Below are 25,009 nucleotides of genomic sequence, written 5' to 3'. Positions count from 1 at the left end.
CAAGAACAGCCAGATATGTTTTAGGCCAGGGACCACCAGTAGATTTTTCTCTGCTGAGACTCATGCAGTCCCAAAGCTACACTGGACCCAGACCGTTTAGGGCCTTAAAAGTTAGTACCAGAATCTTGAACCCGATCCTGTATTCAACCTGGAGCCAGTACACCTGGCAAAGTGCCAGTTGGATATGTGCTGTTAAAGGTGTTTTGGAGACAACCCAGGTCGCTGCTTTCTGGACCAGCTGTAACTTCTGGGTCAGTCTCCAGGGCAGCCTGGCATAGAACAAGTTACAGTAGTCTAGCCGAGTGGTGACTGTTGCATAGATTACTGTGGCCAGGTCAGGGCAAGACAAGAAGGGGGCCAGTTGTCTGACCTGGCATAACTGAAAGAATGCCAGTCTGGCAGTGTTTGTGATCTGGGTAGATCAGGTAATAACAGCAGGTAATACCTGACAGATCAGGTAATAACAGCAGCGCTGACCCACCTCAGTCCAGCTGTCTGTGAACAACCAATGCAGCCTCCATCCCATGGCCAGGGTGGAAGCCAGACTGGAATGGATTTAAGGCCAATTTTACCCTCTAGGAAGTTCTGGAGCTGTTCTGCCGCCTCTCTCTCCATTACCTTGCCCAGAAATGAAATATTCAAGATTGGTCAGGAAGAATCAGTAAGATTCAGGGATGGCTTCTTTAAGAGCAGTATCAGCATTGCCTCTTTTAATTCCCCCGGGTAGACTCCTAAACTAAGGGACAGATTATACAGCAGGGTCCTATATTCCATCTCCACTAGCTTTCACCAGCCACAACAGACATGGGTCTAAGAGGCTGGGCTTAGCAGCACCTAGAATCCTGTCAACATCGACCCAAAATGGTGTTCAAATGCAGAATCAAAAGGGGGCCAAAGGGACCTCCAGTTCATGTACTGTATCAATGCTGGCAGGCACGTCATGGCAGAGCGACAAGGATTTATCTGTGAAAAGGCTCACAAAGGAATCACAGTTAAAAGCCAAATTTCTAATGTTTTGTGTTCTCTCATCAAAAAAGGTTAGATATCTAATTATCCTGAATAATTGAGCTGGGAAGAGCTAGCAGATGCAATGGAGACAGCATAAAATTCTTTTCTAGAAGTCTTCACCACCATCTCTTAGGACTTCATAAATGCCCTACAGGATGTTCTTAAAGCTTCGTCATGAGACCACTGCCAAACTCGCTCTAGTCGCTCCCACTTCATCCCACTAATACCATGGAGCGAATTTGGGACGGGAGCAATTTCATCGATGGCTTCAGAGAGACGGGTATTCAAGTTATACAAAACTTCTCTCCCTAACAGTTTCTGCTTGGCTCTGTCTCCCACAGCAGCCATTTTGTGGCTGCACTCATCACCTTATGTCAGAATCCCAAAGGTGCCCACAAGTTCAAAAATGTAGGATAACTGCTGTAGAGGGACTTGGGAACAGAGTTTACTCATTTGTGATATTATGGAGTTTTTCTGATCATTGCTGGTTAAATGCATGCTTTAATTATAGGATTTTTAGGGGGGAAATACTATGTATTATTGCATGAAGATTCCATACAAAAGGTCAGAGTCTAAAATTTCACAAATTATATAGAGCAAGCCCAGATCATCCACTAAATCAGCCGATCTTGACTCCACATCTAGGTTTTATGGGGCTCAGCTACATGCTACACAGTCCTTCCACCATGTCTAGGTTCACCACAAGGACTTTCTATCTCTAAGCAGAGATGGAAAAAAATTACATAACTTCTTTTCCAAGAACCATTTCTTTGGGGAAAAGAAAAACACTGGAAAAAGAAACATTTTTTCCTCTCTTGAAAAAAGATAAATTTTGGAAGAAACTAAAATATATGCAATTCCAATTTTCTTATCAAACCTAAACCTAGTTTCTATTTTTTAAAAAGGGAAAGGTAGTCCCCTGTGCAAGCACCAGTCATTTCCGACTCTGGGGTGACGTTGCTTTCACGACGTTTTCACGGCAGACTTTATGTGGGGTGGTTTGCCATTGCCTTCCCCAGTCATCTACACTTTCCCCCAAGCTGGGTATTCATTTTACTGACCTTGGAAGGATGAAAGGCTGAGTCCAGCTGGAGCCGGCTACCTGAACCCAGCTTCTGCCGGGATCAAACTCAGGTCACGAGCAGAGTTTAGGACTGCAGTACTGCAGCTTCACCACTCTGCGCCACGGGGCTCTTATAGTTTCTATTTACCAACCTAAAATATGTAATATACACCCAACACTAAAGCAACAAAATGCTCCACACTGCTGTACTGTATGCTATTTTAGCATACTGCATTCATCTCCAAAAGAAAAAAAATGTTTCATAGGACTTTCAGTTTTTGCCAGTTTCTCAATTTTTCCAACAGAGGCAATGAATGCAATACAACTGGAATGAGTAAAGCCTTGTCTAAAAAAGAATTTTATGAATTCCAAAGGGGCAGGGATTTAATAGCAGAGGTTGGGTTTTTTTAGTGCTCTCCCACATTCCCTGATTTTTCTATCAGAAAAACTGGGAAAAGTCCTAAGTAAAAACAGTTTCTTTTGTACCCTTCAAAACTCTACCTGCAAGCTCCCCACTAGATTCAATTTCCAGACATGCAAAGGCCCAATCCATATAGAGACTATAATGTACATGGAAAGGATGTTTAAAACCTCCCCTCTACATCATTTTCTTGATCTGAAACATGTACTGTAAGGGATTCCCAAATGCAGATTTCTCAAATGGGGCAGATACCCTAGGGCTATTTCAGCTTTTAAAACAGTACAGAGGGTTAAGATAAGCTCTATCTCCCCACACGCTGTGGTCCTGATCCAAATCGGCCCAAACGGAGTGCCTGAGAACTAAGTTTTCAGCAGGGAGGCAGAAGTGCACACATCTGACACAAAGCCCTTGCAACAGATCCAGACATGACTTGCAGTTAAATCCTAGACCATGGGCATTTGTTCCACGTTCTCACCAAAAATGCACTTAAAGAAAACGTAGTAATTCCAATGGCTATCTGCTGGTCCAGCTTCCATTTGATTCTACCTGAAAAAGCACATAAACAAACACTGCTTGGAGACCAGTTACCATTCATCTGCTCCAAGTATGACACATGTATACACTAAACCGCAGGGCACTGAGGACAAATTAAGCAGTCAATACTTCCCCCAAAATATGCAATCAATACACATAGCAGCTGGTGGATTTAGCACTTTGATTTGACTTTTGTTTGTAAATATTTTGTTAGTCATAACAAGTTTTAAATTCTTCATAAAATGTATAAACTGTTCTTCCATTAAAATGCTCAGAGGCAAATAAAATTTAGAAGGAAACAATATAAAAACAAACTCAAAAGCTACCAGCACAGGTTTTACTTAATTTCTCACTTCAGTTTCAAAATAAAGTTGGAACCTTTACATTTTAAGTAAGTAAACTACATGCTGCATTTCCTTTAAGTTTCTCAAATACCTATCTGAATTGATCAAACACATGAGGGCTCTGTAACTTAATCCTAGCCTAATTTACTATTTCAAATTCACTTCTAAAGCTTCTAAAATAACTAAGAACTGTAAGTTAAATAATAAGGCCCTGCCTGCAGAATTTCCACTTAGGCCATGTTGAGGAAACTCCACACAAGTAAATTGATTTATTTAATCCCCAGTGCAGGCCCAAAGGGTCTTCCCACCATTCTCCTCTCCTCCAGTTTATCCTCACAGTAACCTTGTGAGGTAGGTTAGACCGAGAGTGTGCGACTCGCCCAAGGTCACCCAGCAAGCAGAGTAGGGATTCGAACCTGGGTCTCCCAGATCCCAATCTCACACTCTACCTACTACACCAGATTGTTTAAAAATAAACATGTCCTGCACTTCAAGAGGGTTAAGTACTTAAACCTGAATACTTAGAAGCTAAAATAAAATACCATTTCTACCTGCAGGACTCCTTCTGCATCACAAGAACTCTCTGTCAAAGGCTTTCCCGCTGGATTCAAAGAACAGAGACAGTTATGCAGAAGGAAATGAGACATCCCTTGATCTAAACATGTAACCAAGGAGACCATACAAAGCTTTGGTCTTTTTTCATCCGGCAATCTAAATATACTTTTTCCATCTTGCAATTTAAATGTACTCTAACCAGAACACGTACCAAAACTCAAGGTGTACCAGTTTCAGCTCTGGAACACAATACCACGCTTCAGAACTTTCAAATTCTTTCCTTTTTTCAACTGAGCAGTAGAGGTCATATACCAACACCCACAAAAGTACAGAAAAGATGTAAGCACAATTTCATTATATATTTTACCAAAAGATGATAAGTTAATATTTTGTATATGGAATACAAGCAACAGCCATCAGCCAGAAACTAGCAATTGGCACCCAAACCAGTATTTATATACTTTACTAGTAACTATGCATGTAACTCAGCTCAAACTAAACACCTGTCAACAGCACTGATTTCACTAGGAAAGATTTAAGCATTTGCACATCTCTCTCCCACTGAACTCAACGGGACTCAGAAATACTTAATTTTGGTTGAACTGTATACAATATATTTCATGAGCCTGCATAAATTCATTACAGAAGCCCAGAAAGAATTCTCTATCCAAGTTGCATGTCCCCTAAAAGGCAGCTAATTATCCAGTAAATAGGGAGACTGGGTTCAGTATTAAAATATTTTGAACACTTAAAAAAGTTCTACTACTTATTTAACATTTCACAAAAAAATATTTTTATAAAGCCTATTTAAAATGTTATTTGCCCTAAGTTTAAAGTAACTTTGGTTTAACAATATGCAGTGAACGTCCTTAGGCACAAAGTACAAAACTGACATTTTAAGAATATATATATATAGTATATATACATATGGAATTCACACAGAGCGTTAACAAGGTTAGTAGGCCGGCTTTTTAAAGACTCTCATTTTACGGTGCTACTGAGAAGCTAAGCCATCCTGCTGCTGTTATTGTTTCCATGTTACCTGCAAAGCAAAAGCATAACACAAGAAGATACCATAGATTTGTGCTAATTTAATACACTAGAAAATGCAGAATCATTTCATTCATTTGAGTTTTCTGTTTCACTCACATGATATAATCTTCCACAAAATGTACCTACCACATAATCAATCCCTTGTGATTCCAACTGCTGGATGAACAGGAGTCACATCCTGGATTTTGCCCAAAGGTTACGCATAAAAAGGACATGAGCAGTCCCCAGGCCTAACCCTCACTCTGAGTGCAAGGTCAGTGGATATGTGCAAGGGAGACAACACAGAATGGATCTGTCATAAATAACGAGGGCATGGATTTCCAAAGAAGAAAAGAGAAATGAACATGTGTATGTTTCATTTATCAAGCTATTTTCCTCCAAGGACATTGTTATCTTTAAACTGCAAAAATCCTAACTGATTTAAATGTTTTTGCACACTACACAAAAACTACACGTTCAAAGCTGTCTTATATTGAAACATTTATTTTTCATCTACTAAGTACGTCATTGATACCACTCTCTTAAAGAAGATGCATCTTAAATACAACAAATTACTACATATTCATCCACATATATAATATGTGACAATTTGACAATGTTGGTAAAGTTGTTCTTCAGCTCCGACACACTTAGTTCATACCACTGGAAGCTTCCCCTCTTAAGTAGCAGTGACTCATTCTCAAACCACAATTTCATAAAGAGTATGCCTGTCACCATTTCAGTTCTCTTCCACAGTCCATTAGTAGAGAAATCTCTTTCTTACAAGCCACCTTTTCAATCCATAATGCATTTTACAGTGAATAAGATATTCAAGTTGAATTTCTACATTCCGAAGTATGAAATACTACCTAGCCACAACATCAGATGTATTCACTGTCCCAGTTTTCTTTAGATGGAACAAGAATTAGCACGTTTTCTAGGAACTGGATCTTGAACAATGCTGTCTTTCTTACGTATACAAGATGAACATACTGTCTCTGATAGTCTCCAAAGTCCCAGTCTGAAAACACTGTTTGAGAGGCTATATATAACACAGTTACAAAAACTATTGCTTATAGCAAGCCATGTTGTTAAGAAAGAGAGGGCTGTATTTTCTAGCACCCTAGAGCTCTCTAGCATAAAGTATATGATGTAGGGGAGCCAGAGAACATAAAACACACTGGTTATACGAAATAAAACCATAGCATAGCGACTGTCAGGGCTATGTCCCGTTTCAGCATCAGTATCCACTTCATCTGTAGGAAAACGAGCTCTCCTGTCATTAATCTCTTTGGTGTGCTGCCGGCATATTTTAAATATGTGAAAGTATGTAAAACAGATTATGAAGGCAGCTGGAGCATATAGTAAGCACACAATAAAGCCAGTGAAATAGGCATTAGTAAGCCACGAGGTTGCACACCATTTAAAAATGTCTCCATGATAACCTGGCTTTCCCCAGCCAAAAAAAGAAGGCAAGAAGATGAGGCAGGAGTACAGCCAAATCAAAATTATGCAGATTCTTAATCGGCAAGGTGTGACCAACTGGTTGTAGGAGAGTGGTTTTGTAATAGCAAGGTAGCGATCTACGCTAATGAAAGCAAGGCAGGCCATAGAAACACTCTTCAGCACAGAGATGACATATCCAAAAACTTGACAAGTCAAGGACTCATGGACACCTGTAGAGTAGTGAAGCAATGATAAGGTAGGAACCAAGCAGCTAACCCCAACAAAGAGATCAGCGTATGCCATAGTCTGGATAAAATAGCTGGTGGTGTAATGATGTAAGAGTGGAGCACAGTGAAAGACAAAAATTACTGTCAAGTTACCCACAATAATTAAAAATGTTAGTAAGACAATAATGATAGTCTCAAGAATGCAGATGTCAATGGCACTGTAGTGTCCAAATCCAAATGGGCAAGAGTGGTGCTCGGATACATTCACAACGCCACTGCTGGTATTCAGAGTCTTCCACTCAACCCACATGGACTGGTTCATGGTTTGCATTACATAACAATATGATCTTAACTCCAGTGATTAAGTGACGCGTCAATCACCACTTAAATCCCTTTCTGTGGCTCAGTTTCTCCAAGTAGTTTTTGGAACTGCCTCTGAAGAGTTAATATTGCAACGCAGAGAAGAGGCAAAAGGGCCATTAGTCTGCTTCTTGCTGTGTTCACTTCTTTCTTAGGAAACCAAGGCACTTCTAAACAAAGCATGTCCTTCAAGCTATACTTTGGAAAGGTGGAAATACCAAATGGGACAAGGAAAGAAAAGAAAATGTCAGTACTGTGATAAAAATCTTGGACATGCATTTTCCTGAGAAATGCTTCAAAAAATTAAAAAGAAGAACAATCCTTATGGAAACAATCTGCAATATAATTTTTCTAAAACTAATTCCTAACAATTTCTGTTTAAGAATGAAGAGTCCAAAAATTCCAACAATATCATCCTAACATACATCATACCCTTTGGATCTCTTCAAGTAGTAATGCCGTATCTTCTTAATTCATTCAGTTTTGGAATTATAACTCCATACACATTAATGCCAAAAATGTCACCATTATTTAGCGAAGAAATGAGTTTGAACAGTAGCGGACATCTGACGAGCCATGTCTTAACGTCGATTTATGATGTGCTCTCCATTTAGTTCACAATGCAGTGCATTATAAAGAAAAGCAACAAATGGATGAGTTTTTTAAAGTTCCAGTCAATAATTAATTGTTTGAAACATGTGTCATCCATTACAATAATTAAGTATCAGCAGAATAATCCAAGTTTGTCATAACACACAAATCTGCCCTGCATTTACTTTCAGGAATGGTGAAATTAAATAATTGTCTTTAGAAACAATGCCACAGCTGCTACATTGGGTGATCAATATTGTTGAAGTTCACAGCTCTATCCAATCTCATTTCTCACCTCTGTAACGATGTCCACATTTTTCCATATGCCTCAGACACAATGAGATCATAAACTTCCATCTACAGTCTTCTGTGAAGCTAATGAAATGCTGGCTTAAAAAGAAAGACTGTCAATTTTATACTCCTCTAGTAGTCTTCTGGCTTCATTTCTTTAGTTGCTCTGTATGCCTTTTCTTTAGACTATTAAACTGATAAACATCTGCTTCCAAAACTGTAGCTCATCAGCCAAACATATGACCACAGCCGTTATATCTGCAGTTACGCCACATACATTGGTTAAACAAAAGCACTTTCAATACTAATAAGAAGGTATTTGGCTACTATATGGATCATTCAGTATATGCAGCAGTCTTGCTTTTCAACCCACCAACCATCCATATCCAAATCAAATGCTTCTTTAATAATGTAAAGATGCAGGAGACCAAATTTGACCAAAGCTTTGTAAAAAATCACAATCCAAGGTCATTCCAATTTTACGTAAATGTTCAGCGGAACGGCTTTTTAAAAGTGCTGAGTTCTCACTGTTTCTGTATAGTCCTTGCTGCGTCTTCTGAAGGAATTCCTCACACAGGCATAGAAAAGATTTTTCTCTGTTCCTGCTGCAGCAACGGGATAGAAAGCATCCTTTTCTAAGTTTCAGGTCTCACATTCATCATCACGCTGAGCTGTCCTTGTGCTTTTATAAATATCCACACAATGTTGCCCATTAGTCACTTCTTCTCTCTAAGCCGTCCATTCCATTCAGCATTAATACTGTCTCGTGTAAATTATCTTGTCACAGCAATAAGGCAGAGTCTCTCACATACATTTGCTCTGTCGGATGCTGTGGTAAAGACCTAGAAATCCTATTTGCTGTGATCTGTTTTGAGAATGCTCCTGCTATTTCTCACATGCTCTCTCGTGCTATTACAGCTTGCACCTAAGCTTGCCCCTCCTCTTCATCCTTAGCTGATGCAGAAGAACTTGCCATCAGAAAGGTGACTCGGTCCTTCAGCCCCAATCAAAAGCACAGCCAATGGCTACTGCAGCTGAAACTGTCACTAGGTAACAGTTGCCAGGCACAATGCCCGGCTTAGAGCCTTCCACAGAAAGCCGTGAATAAGAATGACAAGGAAGACAATGGAAATGACCAATCCAAATTAATACACTGAAGATTTTAGGAACCAAGTGTTTTTGTGGGGTTAACCTTGCTCCTGTTGACAAACCCTGAAAACATTCACAGGAATAACTCTGTATCCTCCAACACAGAAACTATCTTTACTATGATAACCAGTGCCACTTAAACAGAAGTCAGCAGTAATCTAATCCTCACTGGCAAGACAAACCTATTAATTATTAAACTCAAAAATAAGTGAAAACCTTCATGAAGTTAAACAACTCCTTGACATTTTAAACATTCACACATTGTTCTGCAGTGCTTACTAAACACTGAAATTCTTCTTGACATCCCTGCGAAGTTCAATAACTAATGTGGTCACAATAAGACACACAAAATAAAGAACTGCTGTAAAAATCATTTAGATACATAACCATTCACGGAAAATTAACTTACAATTAAGGCTTGAACTCCCTGATTAATTCACCTTACTCAGAATAGTGTCGGGTTTTTAAAAAAAAAATATGCAGAATGCATTATGCCTTACCACAGCTTTTATATGAATCTCTCATTAACTATGTATTAGTAATGTTACTTATATTTTTACAGCACTTACAGGAAATCCAGATTCAAAAATTTGAACAGAGGCAACTGAGCACTAATTGCTTCATTAAAGTCCCTAAATGCATACCAATTGGGAGTAGGCTTGTAGAAATTTGAAACAGTACAAATCACAAAACCCTATTTTATACAGTTTGTTACTGCTAATAATATCCCCTTTCATTTTACTGCAATTACATTGTACTACGATTACCAAATTAAAGATGGATAACTGCACAATAGTTATATTTTGACATTTAGATGTAAAATAGTCAGCACAGGCCACATAACACAAGCATGCAAGACAACTGCAGCTTCTTTTTACAATAGTGATAGCATTCATATACAGCCAGCAATGTGTATTCAGGCCTAGGAATAAAGAAACCTGGTACCACTAGCCTTTAAGTAATTGCTTTGTCCTCCTCTGACAAACAGGCAGATTTTATTTAAATAGTAATGTAACATCCCATATTTACAACTCTGAAACAGCAAATAATCCCAGACAGTTAAGATACTTTAGGGGAGGCTTCTCCTCAGAGACAACATCAGTAAATAGACACAGCAGAGCCTCCTCAGTGATGGCATCACCACTGAGGGAATTAGTCCTTCCTATTCAGGAACCTGGTAAACCCTCCTACATTCTGCCAGACATCTGGGGAAGTCTGATTGTTCTGCTTTTTACTTCACACCATTTGCTGACTCTATTTATTAATTATATTTAACAACAATTTTAACTTGGGGTATTTATTTTAATATAGTTTTTACCTATATATTATATAGTTTTATTTTTGAAACCTCAATTTTCATTAATTTATATATTACACTATAGTTGCCTCTCAGAAAGTATCCTACAATAGCACAGGTAGGTTCAAAGACATCAGGCAACACATGGCTGACATCTAGTATCTCAGTGAGCCTTGGAAAAAAGAAGAGTCATAGTTTTTTTCATTGTGATTGGTTTACTTGCTTTGATGGGACTTGGTACATCCCTGAGCAAGTCACCTGAGTGCTAAAAGGGCTTGAGAAAACATGGAATCCATACAGTGGCCTAAGCAATGCTGCTTGGGCACCCAGCTGCCTAATCCATACAGTTGCATGAGTAATGCTGCTTGGACATCCAGGATTCTTCCCATCATTCCTTTCTCATGGACGCCCCTTTGTCTATGCAGAAAGACCTGACCTGAAGGGATGGTCTAGAACAGGGGTCCTCAAACTTTTTAAATAGGGGGCCAGTTCACTGTCCCTCAGACTGTTGGAGGGCCAAACTGCCGTTACTGTACAAGGCCGCGGGCCGTCAGTTCTCCGTCTTCTGCATCTCTCTCCCTTCCCCACACCACACACCCCGGCCTGGGAACTCACCTCACCTCAGTATCACCTCACACTCTGTCTCCACCGCCTCAGCCCAGTGCCGGAAGTGTGCATTGCTAACGCAGTCTGATTTTGCCATAACCCGGCGGGGCGCATAAACGTCCTCAGCGGGCCGCATCTGGCCCGCGGGCCATAGTTTGAGGACCCCTGGTCTAGAATTTCATTCAATACAGCATGAATAAGACAGCTTAAACTGGTTAAGAGAGGTGGCAGGGGAGCAGCGTGAGAGTGCTTTAAATAAGCCTCCTCCTGCACAGTACCCTATAGTGCATGCCTGCATGAACTGGTGTATTGATGCTCTTGTATTGCTCAACAAACCCCGTCCCATCCCCTTGCCCTTTGTTGGGAAGGGGATGGAATACCAACAAGTTTTAAAATGGTCTGACAAATGTTTTCATAGCTCTATAAGGGGAAGCATTAGTCACAGACAGACAGGACAGGCACTTAAGGCATGCAATATAGTTGTCCAGTGTTTATGATATGCTTCAACCTCCACAAACTTATGATATGCGATATGGCTTATTTTAGGGCAAGTTTCACAGCAAAGCAATAAATCTGAAAACAATCAATACTACAAATATTAGATCATCACCATCATTATAAGATACTACTTAATTTGGCGACAGTAATATCAAGCTGACTACTGACCGCAAGCTCCTAGGAAAGAAAACCCCCAAGAAAAACTGGGCTGGAGAGTGCAGGGAGCAGAACAAGAAAAGACCTGTCCCACTGATGCTACTTCTGCATCAGCCAACAGAGATCCACTTCTAAGGCTGCTGAGGGATTACAGAACGCACCTCCCTCCCTCAAGACCAGGGCTTTTTTTGTAGCCGGAACTCCTTTGCATATTAGGCCACACACCCCTAAAGTAGCCAATCCTCAAAGAGCTTACAGGGCTTTTAGTACAGGGTCAACTGTAAACTCCAGGAGGATTGGCTACATCAGGGGTGTGGGCATAATATGAAAAGGAGTTCCTGCTACAAAAAAAGCCCTGCTCAAGACCACAATGAAGCCAAGGTGGAAAGCAAGACCCAGGCACCTTTTGGGTCAGAGGATATTCTCATATTTTGGGTCAGAGGATATTGAGAGCCAGATTGGTGTAATGGTTAAGTGTACGGACTCTTATCTGGGAGAACCGGGTTTGATTCCCCACTCCTCCACTTGCACCTGCTGAAATGGCCTTGGGTCAGCCATAGTTATTGCAGGAGTTGTCCTTGAAAGGGCAGCTGCTGTGAGAGCCCTCTCAGCCCCACCCACCTTATAGGGTGTCTGTTGTGGGGGAGGAAGATAAAGGAGATTGTGAGCCACTCTGAGACTCTGAGATTTGGAGTGGAGGGCAGGATATAAATCCAATATCATCATCATCTTCTTCAACCGTTTGTGGAGAAACAAAAATAAAACTGGCTCCTATATTAGGATTTTTTGTTGGGTTTGTTTTTTTTTTGCATGTATACACGTTTAGAATCAACAAGATGAAGACAGCTCAGGATGCAAAATGCACTGAGCCCACACAGAGAAGGCCTTTACAGTTCACAGTGACTCACACTTCTCGTACAGAAACACACAAGAAAAACTTGAAAATTGGCAACGGTAAGACTTTAATGCTACAGTCTATTAATCGCTGGCCTGCTGAAGTATTGTGTTTGGGTCACAGAAGCCAAGAATTACACTAATGGCAACAATTTGGCCTAACTCAGTAAAGATAGAGTCATATGGCTGAGCTAAGTCTGAAGAAAATACATTTTTGAAATTTACCTTACTTGGTCAAAGTCACTGTTTTCTGCCAACAATATTTTTTTTCCCTACAAGAGTTTTCTTCCTTATCTGATAAAGAAAAACAGAGCAAATGAGGACTCTCAGGGATGATACCCTGACTCGGGCAGCCCAGCTTAGCTTGATCTTGTTACATTTTGGAAACTAAGCAGGGTTGGCCCTGGTTAGTACTTGGATGGGAAACCATCAAAGAAACCCAGGGCTGCCATAGATTGGCTATGATTTGACAATACTTCCTACCATCACATGGGAGAGGGGCTCAGAATTCAAAATGCCTTGTGTTGGTACCCCTTTTACACAACACAATATGTTAGCAAGCACTGATAGCGGGATCTGCTTGACCTTGGTAGGAGCTAGATCCAAGAGGTCTGAACGAGAACGGAAGACAATAGGGACAACTCAGCTATAATGATAGTGCAAAGGCTAGCGCAAGGGCTATTTTCCCCCGATTTGTTTTATTCATTTATTTACCTCATTCATACCTCACTCCCCCCCCCCCCAACACAAATGAAGATCCAAAGAGGTTTATGTTTTTGTTAAAACATAAACCTCCCCACTCTATTTTATTCTCACAAGATACCAGCAGGGATACAAAAGAACTAAGTTTTCAAGTTTACTTCTTTCCCATAGTTACTTTCAATTCTGGCAGAGTCCAAAAGGTTCATATTGGGCTTTTTTTGAGCAGGAATGCAGTTTCGGCTGGCTTGACATCAGGGGGTGTACCCTAATATGCAGATGAGTTCCTGCTGGGCTTTTTCTACCAAAAAAGACCCTGGTTGATATACTACCTCTTACTGATAGGACAGTAAATTCTATCCCAGAGATCTTCAGTCAGAAGCCTGTAGAGTTAACAGCAGCAGTTCTTCATATTCCACATTATTGCAATATTGATGAAGAGTACCTAACAGCAGCTTTGCAGAATTTAAAAATAAAGTATTTTATTGTACCTCCTATTAGCTGCCTTTTGTTTATAAACATGTGCCATTGAAACAGCAAACTGACAGTTGCCAAGGCTGAAAGTTATGACAAGGTCAAGGTCATTACCTCTATCAAGGTCCCCAGCCACACAACTGAGTTTTGGGCAGCCTTGTAATATTTTTAAGAACAGTCAAACACTCAGTTAAATGGAAATACGAAGCAAGCCTGAAATGAGATTTGTGCTAATTTCATTTCATCCCCCCTCTTACAACCTGGTTTATAGAGCAGAAATGCCTTGGAAACTTTGGATCTTGTAAATGCCTAGTTGTAGTCTGTAACCTGAATCAATCCACATCTGTCCAGTGATAAAAGTATTTGCTCTGAATGCCTGGGCTTAAAAAAAAAAAAAAGTCCAGCATGACTAAAGAGTTTGCTTGCTGCGCTTTATTAAAATTACTGTACCATGACTGTGTGGTGAAATTCCATGGATGGCAGAAATGAACACAGGATTTTTAACTGTGAGAAACAAGTCAGGTCTTACGATTCATGCATACAGACTTTTAAGGAAAATTAAGAGGACTCTATGGCCATCATTAAAAAGGATCACAATTTTGAACACTGTCATCCCTCCACACACAACACAGCCCCATGTGTGTGTGTATTAAATGCTGTCAAGTCACTTCCAACCTACGACGAGCCTATGAGCTAATGGCCTCCAAAATGTCCTGTTGTTAACAGCCTTGCTCAGTTCCTGCAAACTGGGAGCTGATTTTAAACACCCTGCCCCATCTCTTTTCTGGCAATCTTTTTGTTTCTGTTAAACACACTTTATGGATAGTCTTTAGTCAGAGGTTGTCAGGCTTACCATTCCACATCCTTTAAAAGCCTTAGGATCATTTTCTAGCTGTCACCTCAAACCCTACCATTTTTCATTGTTGCTTTTACCTGAATAGAATTCTAGGTTACAACCAGATGAATATTTTTGGCTGAACACTAAGAGCTGATGCTGCTGGTGGTGAAATTGCTGGGTAGAGACAAGGTTTCATCTGAACAATGAATGTAACACACCGCTGCTGGAATGAGCGGAACAGAAACGACTATGCATAGACAATTAAAAAATGCAGTTTGTTTACAATGAATGCAAAGAGAATTATGAGAATTATAAACAGACCTCACTGTAACTGCTACGAAAACATAACCAATCTACCATATAACACATACAAAAATTCATCACAGACATTTCCATATAAACTCCTTGCCAGAAAGTGACACAAAAGACCAAGATGGTTTGGGGGGCATAAGCTTTCAAGACTCAGAGCTCCCTTTGTCAGATAAAACATGACAACTACAGTTACAAATTTGGACAGTTTTACAGCCATAGGAGTTGCTGTACCTTCTGATTTCCAATATTAGATGCCAATTGGTATGATTTAACCATTAGAATATTAATATGCTCATCCGGGGTCATTTTGTAGAAGAATAGGTGGTGGAGCTCATCCAGGGATTGTTATGCACATACTATTCAATGGACAAGGAGGTGGAACTCTCAGAAAGGTTCAGGAGCTGTGCTCCTGTGAGCTCCCACTGAATCTGAGGCCTGATGCTCACGCTTACATGCACATATTTTCTCTTATAATTTGATAATGTATTAAACAGATGTGAAGCAAACTGTTTGAGGATGCCTGTCACACCAAGCAGCATCTCCATACATTCTGTTCTTATAGTTCAACTGAACATCACAGCTACTCATTATGGTCAGAAGTCCAAAAAACTCTTCCAGAAACTTGGCAAAGGCATCGGGGGGGGGGGGGGAGTGGCAACCATATGCTTCCTGACGAAAAAATTCTCACTATCATCATCATCATCATCATCATCATCTAGTAAAATGTTACACTTCACAGTTGGGTCACCATAAATGTTCCCTCTAAGCTATGAAGTCTTGTAAGCAAAAATTCTACTTTGTGAGCTACTGGCATTAAAGTTGTAAGCAAACAATTTGGATACTGCATACATTAGTTTGCTCTGGGGCCATCCTTCCTGAGTTAAGACAAAAACAGGTGAGCGGAAGGCTAAAAAACTGTAAGCTTGCTGACAGTAACTCAGCTTAGAGGGAACACTGGTCACCATCTTGGATGAAGGGAAGCCATTTTCCAAGATGGTGCACCATAAAGGAGGTATAACATTTGGGAACCCAGTTTTTTTTTATTCTGTGCTTTATTTAATTAAGAAACTCTTGCTTCCTACCAATCATCAACTTCCAGCGCAATATCTGAAAAATGGCAGTCATTTTCCAGGGTGACAGCCAAATCATAGCATAAAAACTAGGCAATTTCATTAAGAAACATTGGTTGTCATTAATCCCCCTGAATGTCATCACCTTTTAGTTTTCAGAAATCTGACCAGTTTAGCTCTCACTGTATAAAGAGAATCTCCTCTCAAAAAAAGCCCTCCATTGTCTTTATAGTTCAGTTTGGTACAGAACTTCAAACTCTGCTTTACCTGTGTCAAAAGCCATCTAAGCCTTTTTCAATTACTGGTCACAATTGTTCTAAATAAAATTTTTGACTGTACTTTGTTCTCTACTTATCACACATAGCAGCAGGCAGTGAGCATGGGACTGCATGAAAAGGCATGCAGATCAAATACACATCCAACAGCAAACTTCAGTTAAAGCCGGTATGAACATTTCCCCAGAAAGGCTAGTTAAAGACACACACCCCCAAAAAGTGATGCAGCTACAAAGCTGGGCTTCTAGTTTCATCTGGCAGATGCCTGCACTATCTGACAACAAAAGAAAAAGCACAACCTTTGCAAGACAAGAGATCAGTGCCTGACAATCTCTTTGAAAAGCTTCCTACTACATTGCAATAGCTTTTTGGGAAATGTGTGTACTGGCAAATATAAACAAGTAGCACCACACAGCAACATAATTAAGTGTATTTCAACAGTTGTGTTTCTTGGCATAGGCTGAAATAATTGGCAGAACAACAAAGTTGAACTAGTAGTGCCACTGGCAAAATTATCAAGGACAATGTTATTGGTATCTTTTTTTGCTTTTAACCTCTGCTTCTAGCTATGTGATTGACATTTATTCAGTGATTCAAGAAAAAGTACTTAAGAACTAAAAGTCAATTTTTTTTTCAACTGCCCTCTTTGCATACCAAACAGAATTGCACACTCTTTGTAGCCAGGGCTCTTTTTCTAGCAGGAGCTCCTCTGCATATTAGATATATGTACATGGAACCAAAGAAGTATAAATCTAAAATGTGTTGATTATCAAAAGTTTAAAGCCCCAGTAACAAGTATTAGTGGGCAAAGGAACAGACAGTAGAATGACCAAAAAAAACACCCCTCAGGTAGGAGTTGGAGACTGAGAGATGACAGCAGATACGTAGGCATGAAGGAGAGATGAGGAGGGATATGTAGTCATGACCACAGGATATAGGGAACAAAGAAATATGCAGCAATCACTTGTATAAGGAAAGAAAGGATAAGGGGAGAACTCAAAGATGACCCTAAAGCTGCAACCCAGTGAGAAAATGAAACCAGCAGCATCTTCAACAGCAGCAGACACAGTCAGGCAATACAAAGTATGATTATTTTGGAGGCTCCAAATAAATACTTCCAGATTACAGAGTGATCCTTAATCTTAGTACCCTGCCAAAATGCACAACATTATTGTCGAATGCTCCCCAAGTCACAAATAAAAAAATATGACAAGGGGATTTTCTTTATAAAAGGTATATTTACGATATATGCATAAAAATACAAATGCATACCTCCAGTGAGACCATTGTGCCTAACGGCTATCTCTCAATTTCTTAATGTTAGGTCTGAATCCTATTTGCTCAGGGTCACATGAAGGGCCTTGGGGAGAAACTACTGGACTAGGCTCTATTAAATCAGCTGAAGAACCACTATTGAAGTTATGATTCTTATGTTCTTATAATGCTATAACAACCTTATTACCTGGATTTTTCATATATTAAAACAAGAAGGAAATAGGCCCTGTACTAGAAGGAAAAACCTGTAAGCTTGGTGATATATTAAGCCACCAAGTAAAGTAAAATGTAATTTAATTACTTATTGCTTTTCAAACAACAAAAGCATTCACCTGTTTCCCTAGACACATGTTAATGAAATCTACTAAATTCACTTAGGGGCAATGGCTATTTTTCAGTTCCATCCTTGGGAAAATCCATATGAAAACTCTTATTGGGCAATGCTTACAAGCTAGCTTGAAAATAGACAGTATATACTTTTGAGATCCAATGCTGCCATAAACTTGGGACTCATTCAATTCTGGCTACCCCTGTATGACTATTGCTGAACACAGGATAAAAAGCTCGCTCACTCTCTAGCGAATGCAGGTGAACACACTCTGCACATTCTCTCACACACACACTGTGCTTTCCCACTCTCTCTCTCTCACACACACACACACACAAACACATGCCAGTCTCTCCCACATTCTCTCTCACACACACACTGGGCTCTCTCACTCTCTCTCACACACATCAGCCTCTATCCTCCAACCAAGAAAGACAAAAAGAAAAATGGTCACATTCATAAAGCTGAATTTTACTGTTATGGCAACTGATTTGATAAAAGAAAAAAGGGGGTAGCAAAGTTGTTATGGCAACTGGAATTTTAAAAGCAGTCAAAAGTAAAAAAATAAAATCCAAAGTCAGCCAATTTGAAATATAACATCTATGACTCAGCTTCCAAAAGAAATTCAAATACTCTTCTTTTAATACATTTCCCTCTGGAGAACACAATTAGTTTTCAACGCAACGAAACAGATATTTAATAGAGCATACAAACACCAAAGTACTAAAGAGAAAAATAATAAATTGGTTATTTGCATTTAATTATCTTCAGATTTTCAAGAAGGGTGGGGTTTTTTTTATTACAAAATAGATTTGCTACATACCCATGCACACAAATTCAGATAAGATATGATATGAAAGAGGCTGCATCAGATTTCCAATTCAAAATCCTGAAGCTCCACATAAGGTTTCAGAAATCTGGCCATTACTAGTGCTACCAAACCTTTTTTTGGGGGGGGGAGGGGATGGGGGGAGAACAAGTGGGAAAAGTTGAAAGTATCAGGAATAGAGAATGAGTCAGAATGGTGACAGGGAAATATACATACACGAAGGACCAGTCCACTTCAGACACCACATTTCTCACTCATGACCACCCTCAAATACACAGTTATGTGTAAAACATCTGAATCCTCCCCAAACTTCAATTCATTTCAGGAAATCTGTACTACAGTCATGACTCGCACTCACCCCAGGAGGGTTAAAAAAATTATCAACATATTAATTGAACCAGATTTTTTTTAAAAAAAAATATGATGTTTTAAGTTTTAGATACCATAAAAAATATTTCAAAATAACTGGGTCTGAAATGCAACCTGAACTTAATGAAAACATGTAATTTCTAATGAAGCTATAAAGGCTGTTTTCCTTTGCACGCAAGGAATTGGTGGTGAGAACTTCTTTGTCCATCATCAGGCAGCACAATAATGTACGTATTTCTTCTCTGGCTTCATGCTGGGGATTCAGGAACTAGTGAAGCACCACAGGTGTCATTCCATGATCTATCTTGTTGACCTTTTTTCTCCTTTTTTATGCTTTGTAAGTAACTGATCTCTTTAATTGGTTGTTAAAGACTTGACACTGCCAGAGTACTCTTATTATAAATGAGATCGGCAGTTCTAGGTGAGATGATTAACTTTTTGTGAAGTAGAGATGAGGCACAGAAGTAATATAATAAAGGATTTAAGCAGAAAGAAACAACGGAAAGAAGAATTTTGTATGGATTCTAACCACATTCTCCTTTTAAAAAGAAAACTATCATACTTACAGGTTGTCAACCCCTATTTTAAGTCATGAGCATTAAACCATTTAAAATAACCAATAGACTGCATATCAGTTTGCTGTCAAAGGCTTTCACGGCTGGAGTTCATCACAAATTGTAGATTTTCCGGGCTGTATGGCTATGGTCTTGGCATTGTGAGACCTGCTGTTTCGCCAGCAAATGCAACTGGCATTTCAGAGGTATAACCCAGAAAACCGGACTTCTCTCAGGGTCAAAGTGAGAAGAAGATGGTAGGCAAGTAATTTATATCTACTCAGGAAGGTGGGGTAGGGCTGAGACATTATCTTGTAGGAGCTTCCCAGGCTGTGACATGCGAATGGATGAGCTTTCCTGAGGAGGTTCTTTGTATATGGATTGGCTATTGAAATTCTAATCTTATCCGTAGTGCTGTTGTAAACTGTAGAGCATTTTGTATTTTTCAGGACTGGAAACCAGGCCCTATTCATTTTTAAACTCTCTTCCTTCCTGTTGAAATTGTGTTTATGCTTGCATATCAGTTTCTAAAAAACTAAAGAATTAAATTATTAAAAATTATTAAATAAACATGTCCTGAGGTGTCAGGGTTTGTTATTTTTAAATATAGCTAGGGCAGCCAATGAGTGCAATTTTATCTGGAAGCTTCTAAGTAATAAACAGAAAATTTTGATTTAAAGCTTGGATTTAATTTTGTAGATGCAAATCAATGATTTAAATCAATCTTCTCTGCCACACAGAAAGCAAAACAGTTTTCCCAAGTATGTGATTTTAATCTGAGAGTACCCCCTCAAAACAAAGCAAGAAGATGAAGATGATGATGATGATGAAGACAAAGATGAAGAAGACGAAGATGATGATGAAGACAAAGATGAAGAAGACGGAGATGATGAAGACAATGATGAAGAAGACGAAGATGATGAAGACGAAGATGATGGTGAAGATGATGGTATTGGATTTCTATCCTGCCCTATACTCTGAATCTCAGAGTCTTAGAACAGTCACAATCCCCTTTTACCTCCCCCCCACAACAGACACTCTGTGAAGTAGGTGGGGCTGAGCTCTTACTGCAGCTGCCCTTTCAAGGACAACTCCTACAAGAGCTATGGCTGACCCAAGGCCATTCCAGCAGGTGCAAGTGCAGGAGTGGGGAATCAAACATGGTTCTCCCAGATAAGAGTCCACACACTTAACCACTACACCGAACTGGCTTTCAAGAGAACACATGACAGTGCAATTGCACTACCAAGTTTACAGCATTTACCCCAACCACAGCTGACACCTCCCCCACAGTGTGGGGACTGCTGGAATTTGGGTTGGTCCTGCCCAGCAGGCACAGAATGATATCTGTTCATATCAAACTAGAAACCAAATTCATATCAAACTAGAAACGTACATCATGCTAGCATTTTTATCTCTATGTTTGTTCCTCTGCGTGTTCCTATTCTCTGCATCCAAAATCTTGCCCCAAACCTCAGTCATTTCTCATCGTTGGCAGCATGAAGAGCAACACCTTTCCTAAGGAACATGTCCCTTTTGCTTTTATGCCACAATGCAGCAGGATGCCTTCTGATGTGCCACTACCTTAAGCAGCCACCCTGCATGCATGGCCCACCAACAGAAACAGAAGTCATCCCTCCTTGCTGAGAAACTGCAGAGAATTAAAACTTGCAAGAATAGAAAACAATGAGAAATTTTCAAAGAAAGCACCCTCTACATCAAGCAATATCTTTGCAATGCAATACCTTGCTAATTGGGCGAGTGGCCTTACCGCTACAAGACTGACAAGTTGTGTGTATCCTCTGTTACAATACAATTCATAGGCAGCTTCAAACAGATTAATGTACATCGAAAGTAAATCAAAAGTGATTTAAGATACACTTCTGTACCCATTCCTAATGCCCTTTCAGCACATGAAATATTAAGTTCCTGCTTTTCATCTCCAACGTGCATAATGAACATGAACATAATTCATCCAGAAATGACAACTTATAAAACTAATTTTATAGCATTTTGACAACTGTAAATTAAGTGATGGAATAATTTTTTTTTCATTCCATATTTTATCATCTTAATGAAGCTAATTTTAATTAGGATGCCAAAGCCTAAAAACATGCAGAGCAAAAGAACCACCATAATATAAACTAACGATTATTCAAGAGCATAAGGCTCACATGATCTGAACCCGTTCTTCCAGGGAGGCTTAAAACTACCTCCAGACTAGAAAAGATTTTGGAAGAATAATACTAATTTCTGCAGAAATCCTAGCTGACTGTATCTTCCCCCAAATCTCCAGCCTGATTTAACATCCTCAAGTTATAGAAACTGAGCTATAAATCAGTTCTTAATCAGGTCCTCAGCTAACATGGTCTCAAAGTGTTTCTCTGCTGGGTGACTCCACTGTAATGTGACTATTTGCCTCAACTTCAATCCCAGTTTGTTTCAACTTGTTTTTATCTTGTTCTAGCCTGAAGATTACATTAACAATCTGAAGCAATGCTATTCATCGAGAATCCATGTAATGAAATACCATGGCTTTAAAAGGGAAAAATGCCTTAAAGTAAACTCAAAATAGCTGCATTAATGTCCAGCTAGCAGGTAAACCACTGTAGGGGAAATAATGGTGACACGTAGTTCACACACTTCGGCATTACTTGGCATCAATCCATTTCACATGCATCAGTAAGATTCTTGCCAGTCTCAAAGGAAACTGTCAGTGTGGGTGTCAAGAAGTAAGATAGCTTTAGAACTCTGACACCAATGCAAAATCAGGAACTGAGAAAAGCAGATGCCTCTTTCATTCATGCTCACAGTCACTGAATGCCTACCTTACATAGAGACAAGAGATAGGCTTGCTATTGTCAGTGAAATAACCTTGAAATCTCAGTTTTAGCACCCTGTTTCTAACTTTAAAACTACATGTTCCAGCAACTCAAATGGATTTCAGAATAATAATAAACAGACAAAAGCATCTGATCAGAGATAAAGATAGCACTGTAACCATACAGAGAACAGCCTTCCCAAACTAAATCTCTAAAGTAGTCAATGAAGGACTCACAAAATTCCATCATTCCAAAATTTGGCAAGCTTCCCACAAGAACTGACCTGTTGTATCAGACCAAGGTCCATCTAAACCACACCTCTTTTCCCAACAGTGACTGCAGAGATGCTTCTGGAATCTCATAAGCAGAGCAACAGTGATGATAAGAGGAAAAGTCCTCTTGTGGATTAAAAACTGGTTAATTAACAGGAAACAGAGAGTGAGTATAAATGGGCAGTTTTCACAGTGGAAGGTAGTAAGCAGTGGGGTACTGCAGGGCTCGGTACTAGGTTTGGTGCTTTTTTAACTTATTCATTAATGATTTGGAGTTGGGAGTAAGCAATGAAATGGCTAAGTTTGCAGAAGACACTGAATCACGAGAGGCAGTGAAAACCAGGGAGTACTATGAGGCACTCTAGAGGGTGATCAGGCATCAACATAGTAAATGAGGTCCAGTGTGGGCAACTGCAAAGAAATGCACAATGCAGCCAAAAAATCCTAACTATAAAATACATTCATGGGGTCCAAATGGGCAGTAATTGACCAGGAGAGAGATCTTGGGAGCTGTGGTAAATAACTCACTGGAAATGTTGACTCAGTGTACAACTGCAATGAAAAGGGCAAATGCTATGCTGGGGATTATTAGGAACGGATTTGAAAACAAATCAGCCAGTATCATAATACCCCTATAAATCTATGGTGCAGCCGGCCTCATATACTGTGTACAGTTCTGGTCGCCACACATCAAAAACAATATTACAGCATTAGGGATGGAACAACATCCCTATGAAGAAAGGTTAAGGAGGTTAGGGTTCTTTAGCTTTGACTGAGGTGACATCACAAAGGTTTGCTAAATTATGCATGGGATAGAGAAAGTACTTTTCTCCTTCACAATACAAGAGCTCTTGGGCACTCTATAAAATTAATGAGTTAGCTTAGAACAGATAAAAGGAAGTGCTTATTCACCCAAAGAGTAATTCACATGTGGAATTCACTTCTGCAAGGTGGTGACTACAAGCATAGACAGCTTCAAAAGGGGATTGGATAAACATATAGAGCAGAGATCCATCTGTGGCTACTAGCCGCAAGGTATAGATAAAACACTATGTCTGGGGCAGTAATGCTCTGCATTCTTGATGCTTGGGGGAGGCAACAGTGGGAGGGCTTCTGGTTTTTGGCACCTGGTTTTTGCCCACTGTGTGATAGAGTGTTGGACTGGATGGCCCACTGGCCTGATCCAACATGGCTTCTCTTATGTCCTTAAGACATCTACTACTGCAGACCAGGCACTTTTAGGGGCATGCTATTTCTGAATGTGAAGGCTTCACTTAATTATCAACAGCAATTCTAACAGCTGACGATAATCACACCAAATAATTAACAGAGGACCTGCAAATAACCTGCAGGGATAAAGAAGTCCTAAGCCATCCCTGTCCGTTCCTATTTCTTCCTTTGTTTCACCTTATCCTCTTCTCTTATTCTCCTCTCCCCAACCTTCCCATGGTGCTCCTCCCACCATCACCTGTTGCTCTTCCAGCACTACCATGTCTTCCTCCTTGCCACTGCCTGTCCCCTCTTTCCTGCCACTGTTGCTATAGCTGCCCCCCCCCAACCTACTACCAGTAGGTCCTCCTTGACTGCTATAGGTGATGCATACTGCAGTGTTATTTACTAAGAGTGCTAGGGAACCCAAAAATGGCACGTGGAAGCTTGCCATTTCTTTTTGGAATCCATCCTACCTGTTTACTGTTCCATTGTGTGAATTTTTTGACCCACACTCTGAGACCACATTCGGAATTAAATATAAAGATAAAGATAATGGCTAAGAACTATGTGCAATGCTACCTCTTAGAATCTGTAGCACTTTAATGTTAAGCAACAGGATTCTTAGCAGCTGCATAGAATATTAGCTGTCATGTAACTGCAAAAAACTAGAGTCCTCTCTTGATTAAAGCAAGACATTACATACCAAATAAATCTTTTAGAATAAAAAAACTATTCGTTCAGACACAAACATACTAAAGGAAACTAAAATAAAGACTGACCTTTGTGATGAGAATTCTGTATTTTTCCAGCATTGTCTGGTTATCATGACATCCAGCCAGCAGTTGCCATACCTCCGCTCTTAGTGCCTCTGGAACACCACTCTTCACTAATGAAGACAGTCCTTTTGGTCGCACACCAAGATTACTGTGCCTAACCCCCAGAAAAAGAGACAGATTGTTTGACTGAATAACAAGAGGCTGAGAAATACACACTCACACATCCCTGGCCAACCTATTTACAGAATGAAGAAGCTGCTGAAAACCCATTCTGAAAACTTTTTTTTAAAGAGAGCCAGTTTGGTGTAGTGGTTAAGTGCATAGACTCTTATCTGAGAGAACTGTGTTTGATTCCCCATTCCTCCACTTGCAGCTGCTGGAACGGCCTTGGGTCAGCCATAGCTCTTGCAAAGCTGTACTTGAAAGGGCAGC

At 39.9% G+C, this 25,009-nt stretch overlaps 2 protein-coding genes across 3 annotated transcripts in view; both read right to left on the bottom strand.

Annotated features, from left to right (window-relative positions):
- Positions 1 to 25,009, bottom strand: part of RABGAP1L (RAB GTPase activating protein 1 like) — a 218,662-nt gene that overhangs the window by 156,051 nt on the left and 37,602 nt on the right. For both annotated transcript variants that reach the window (XM_060232466.1, XM_060232467.1), the window contains exon 13: positions 24,581 to 24,731. In XM_060232466.1, coding sequence (XP_060088449.1) covers positions 24,581 to 24,731 — 151 coding nt within the window. The remainder of the gene's footprint in view (positions 1 to 24,580; positions 24,732 to 25,009) is intronic.
- On the bottom strand, positions 5,442 to 8,992 carry GPR52 (G protein-coupled receptor 52). The gene has a single exon (XM_060232464.1). It carries the CDS (start codon positions 6,959 to 6,961, stop codon positions 5,867 to 5,869), a length of 1,095 nt encoding a protein of 364 aa, XP_060088447.1. The 5' UTR covers positions 6,962 to 8,992; the 3' UTR covers positions 5,442 to 5,866.

Source organism: Heteronotia binoei, chromosome 2, assembly GCF_032191835.1.
Source record: "Heteronotia binoei isolate CCM8104 ecotype False Entrance Well chromosome 2, APGP_CSIRO_Hbin_v1, whole genome shotgun sequence".
Lineage (NCBI taxonomy): Eukaryota > Metazoa > Chordata > Lepidosauria > Squamata > Gekkonidae > Heteronotia > Heteronotia binoei.
Note: the sequence above shows the minus strand (reverse complement) of the source record. Positions and strands in the feature narration are given on the sequence as shown.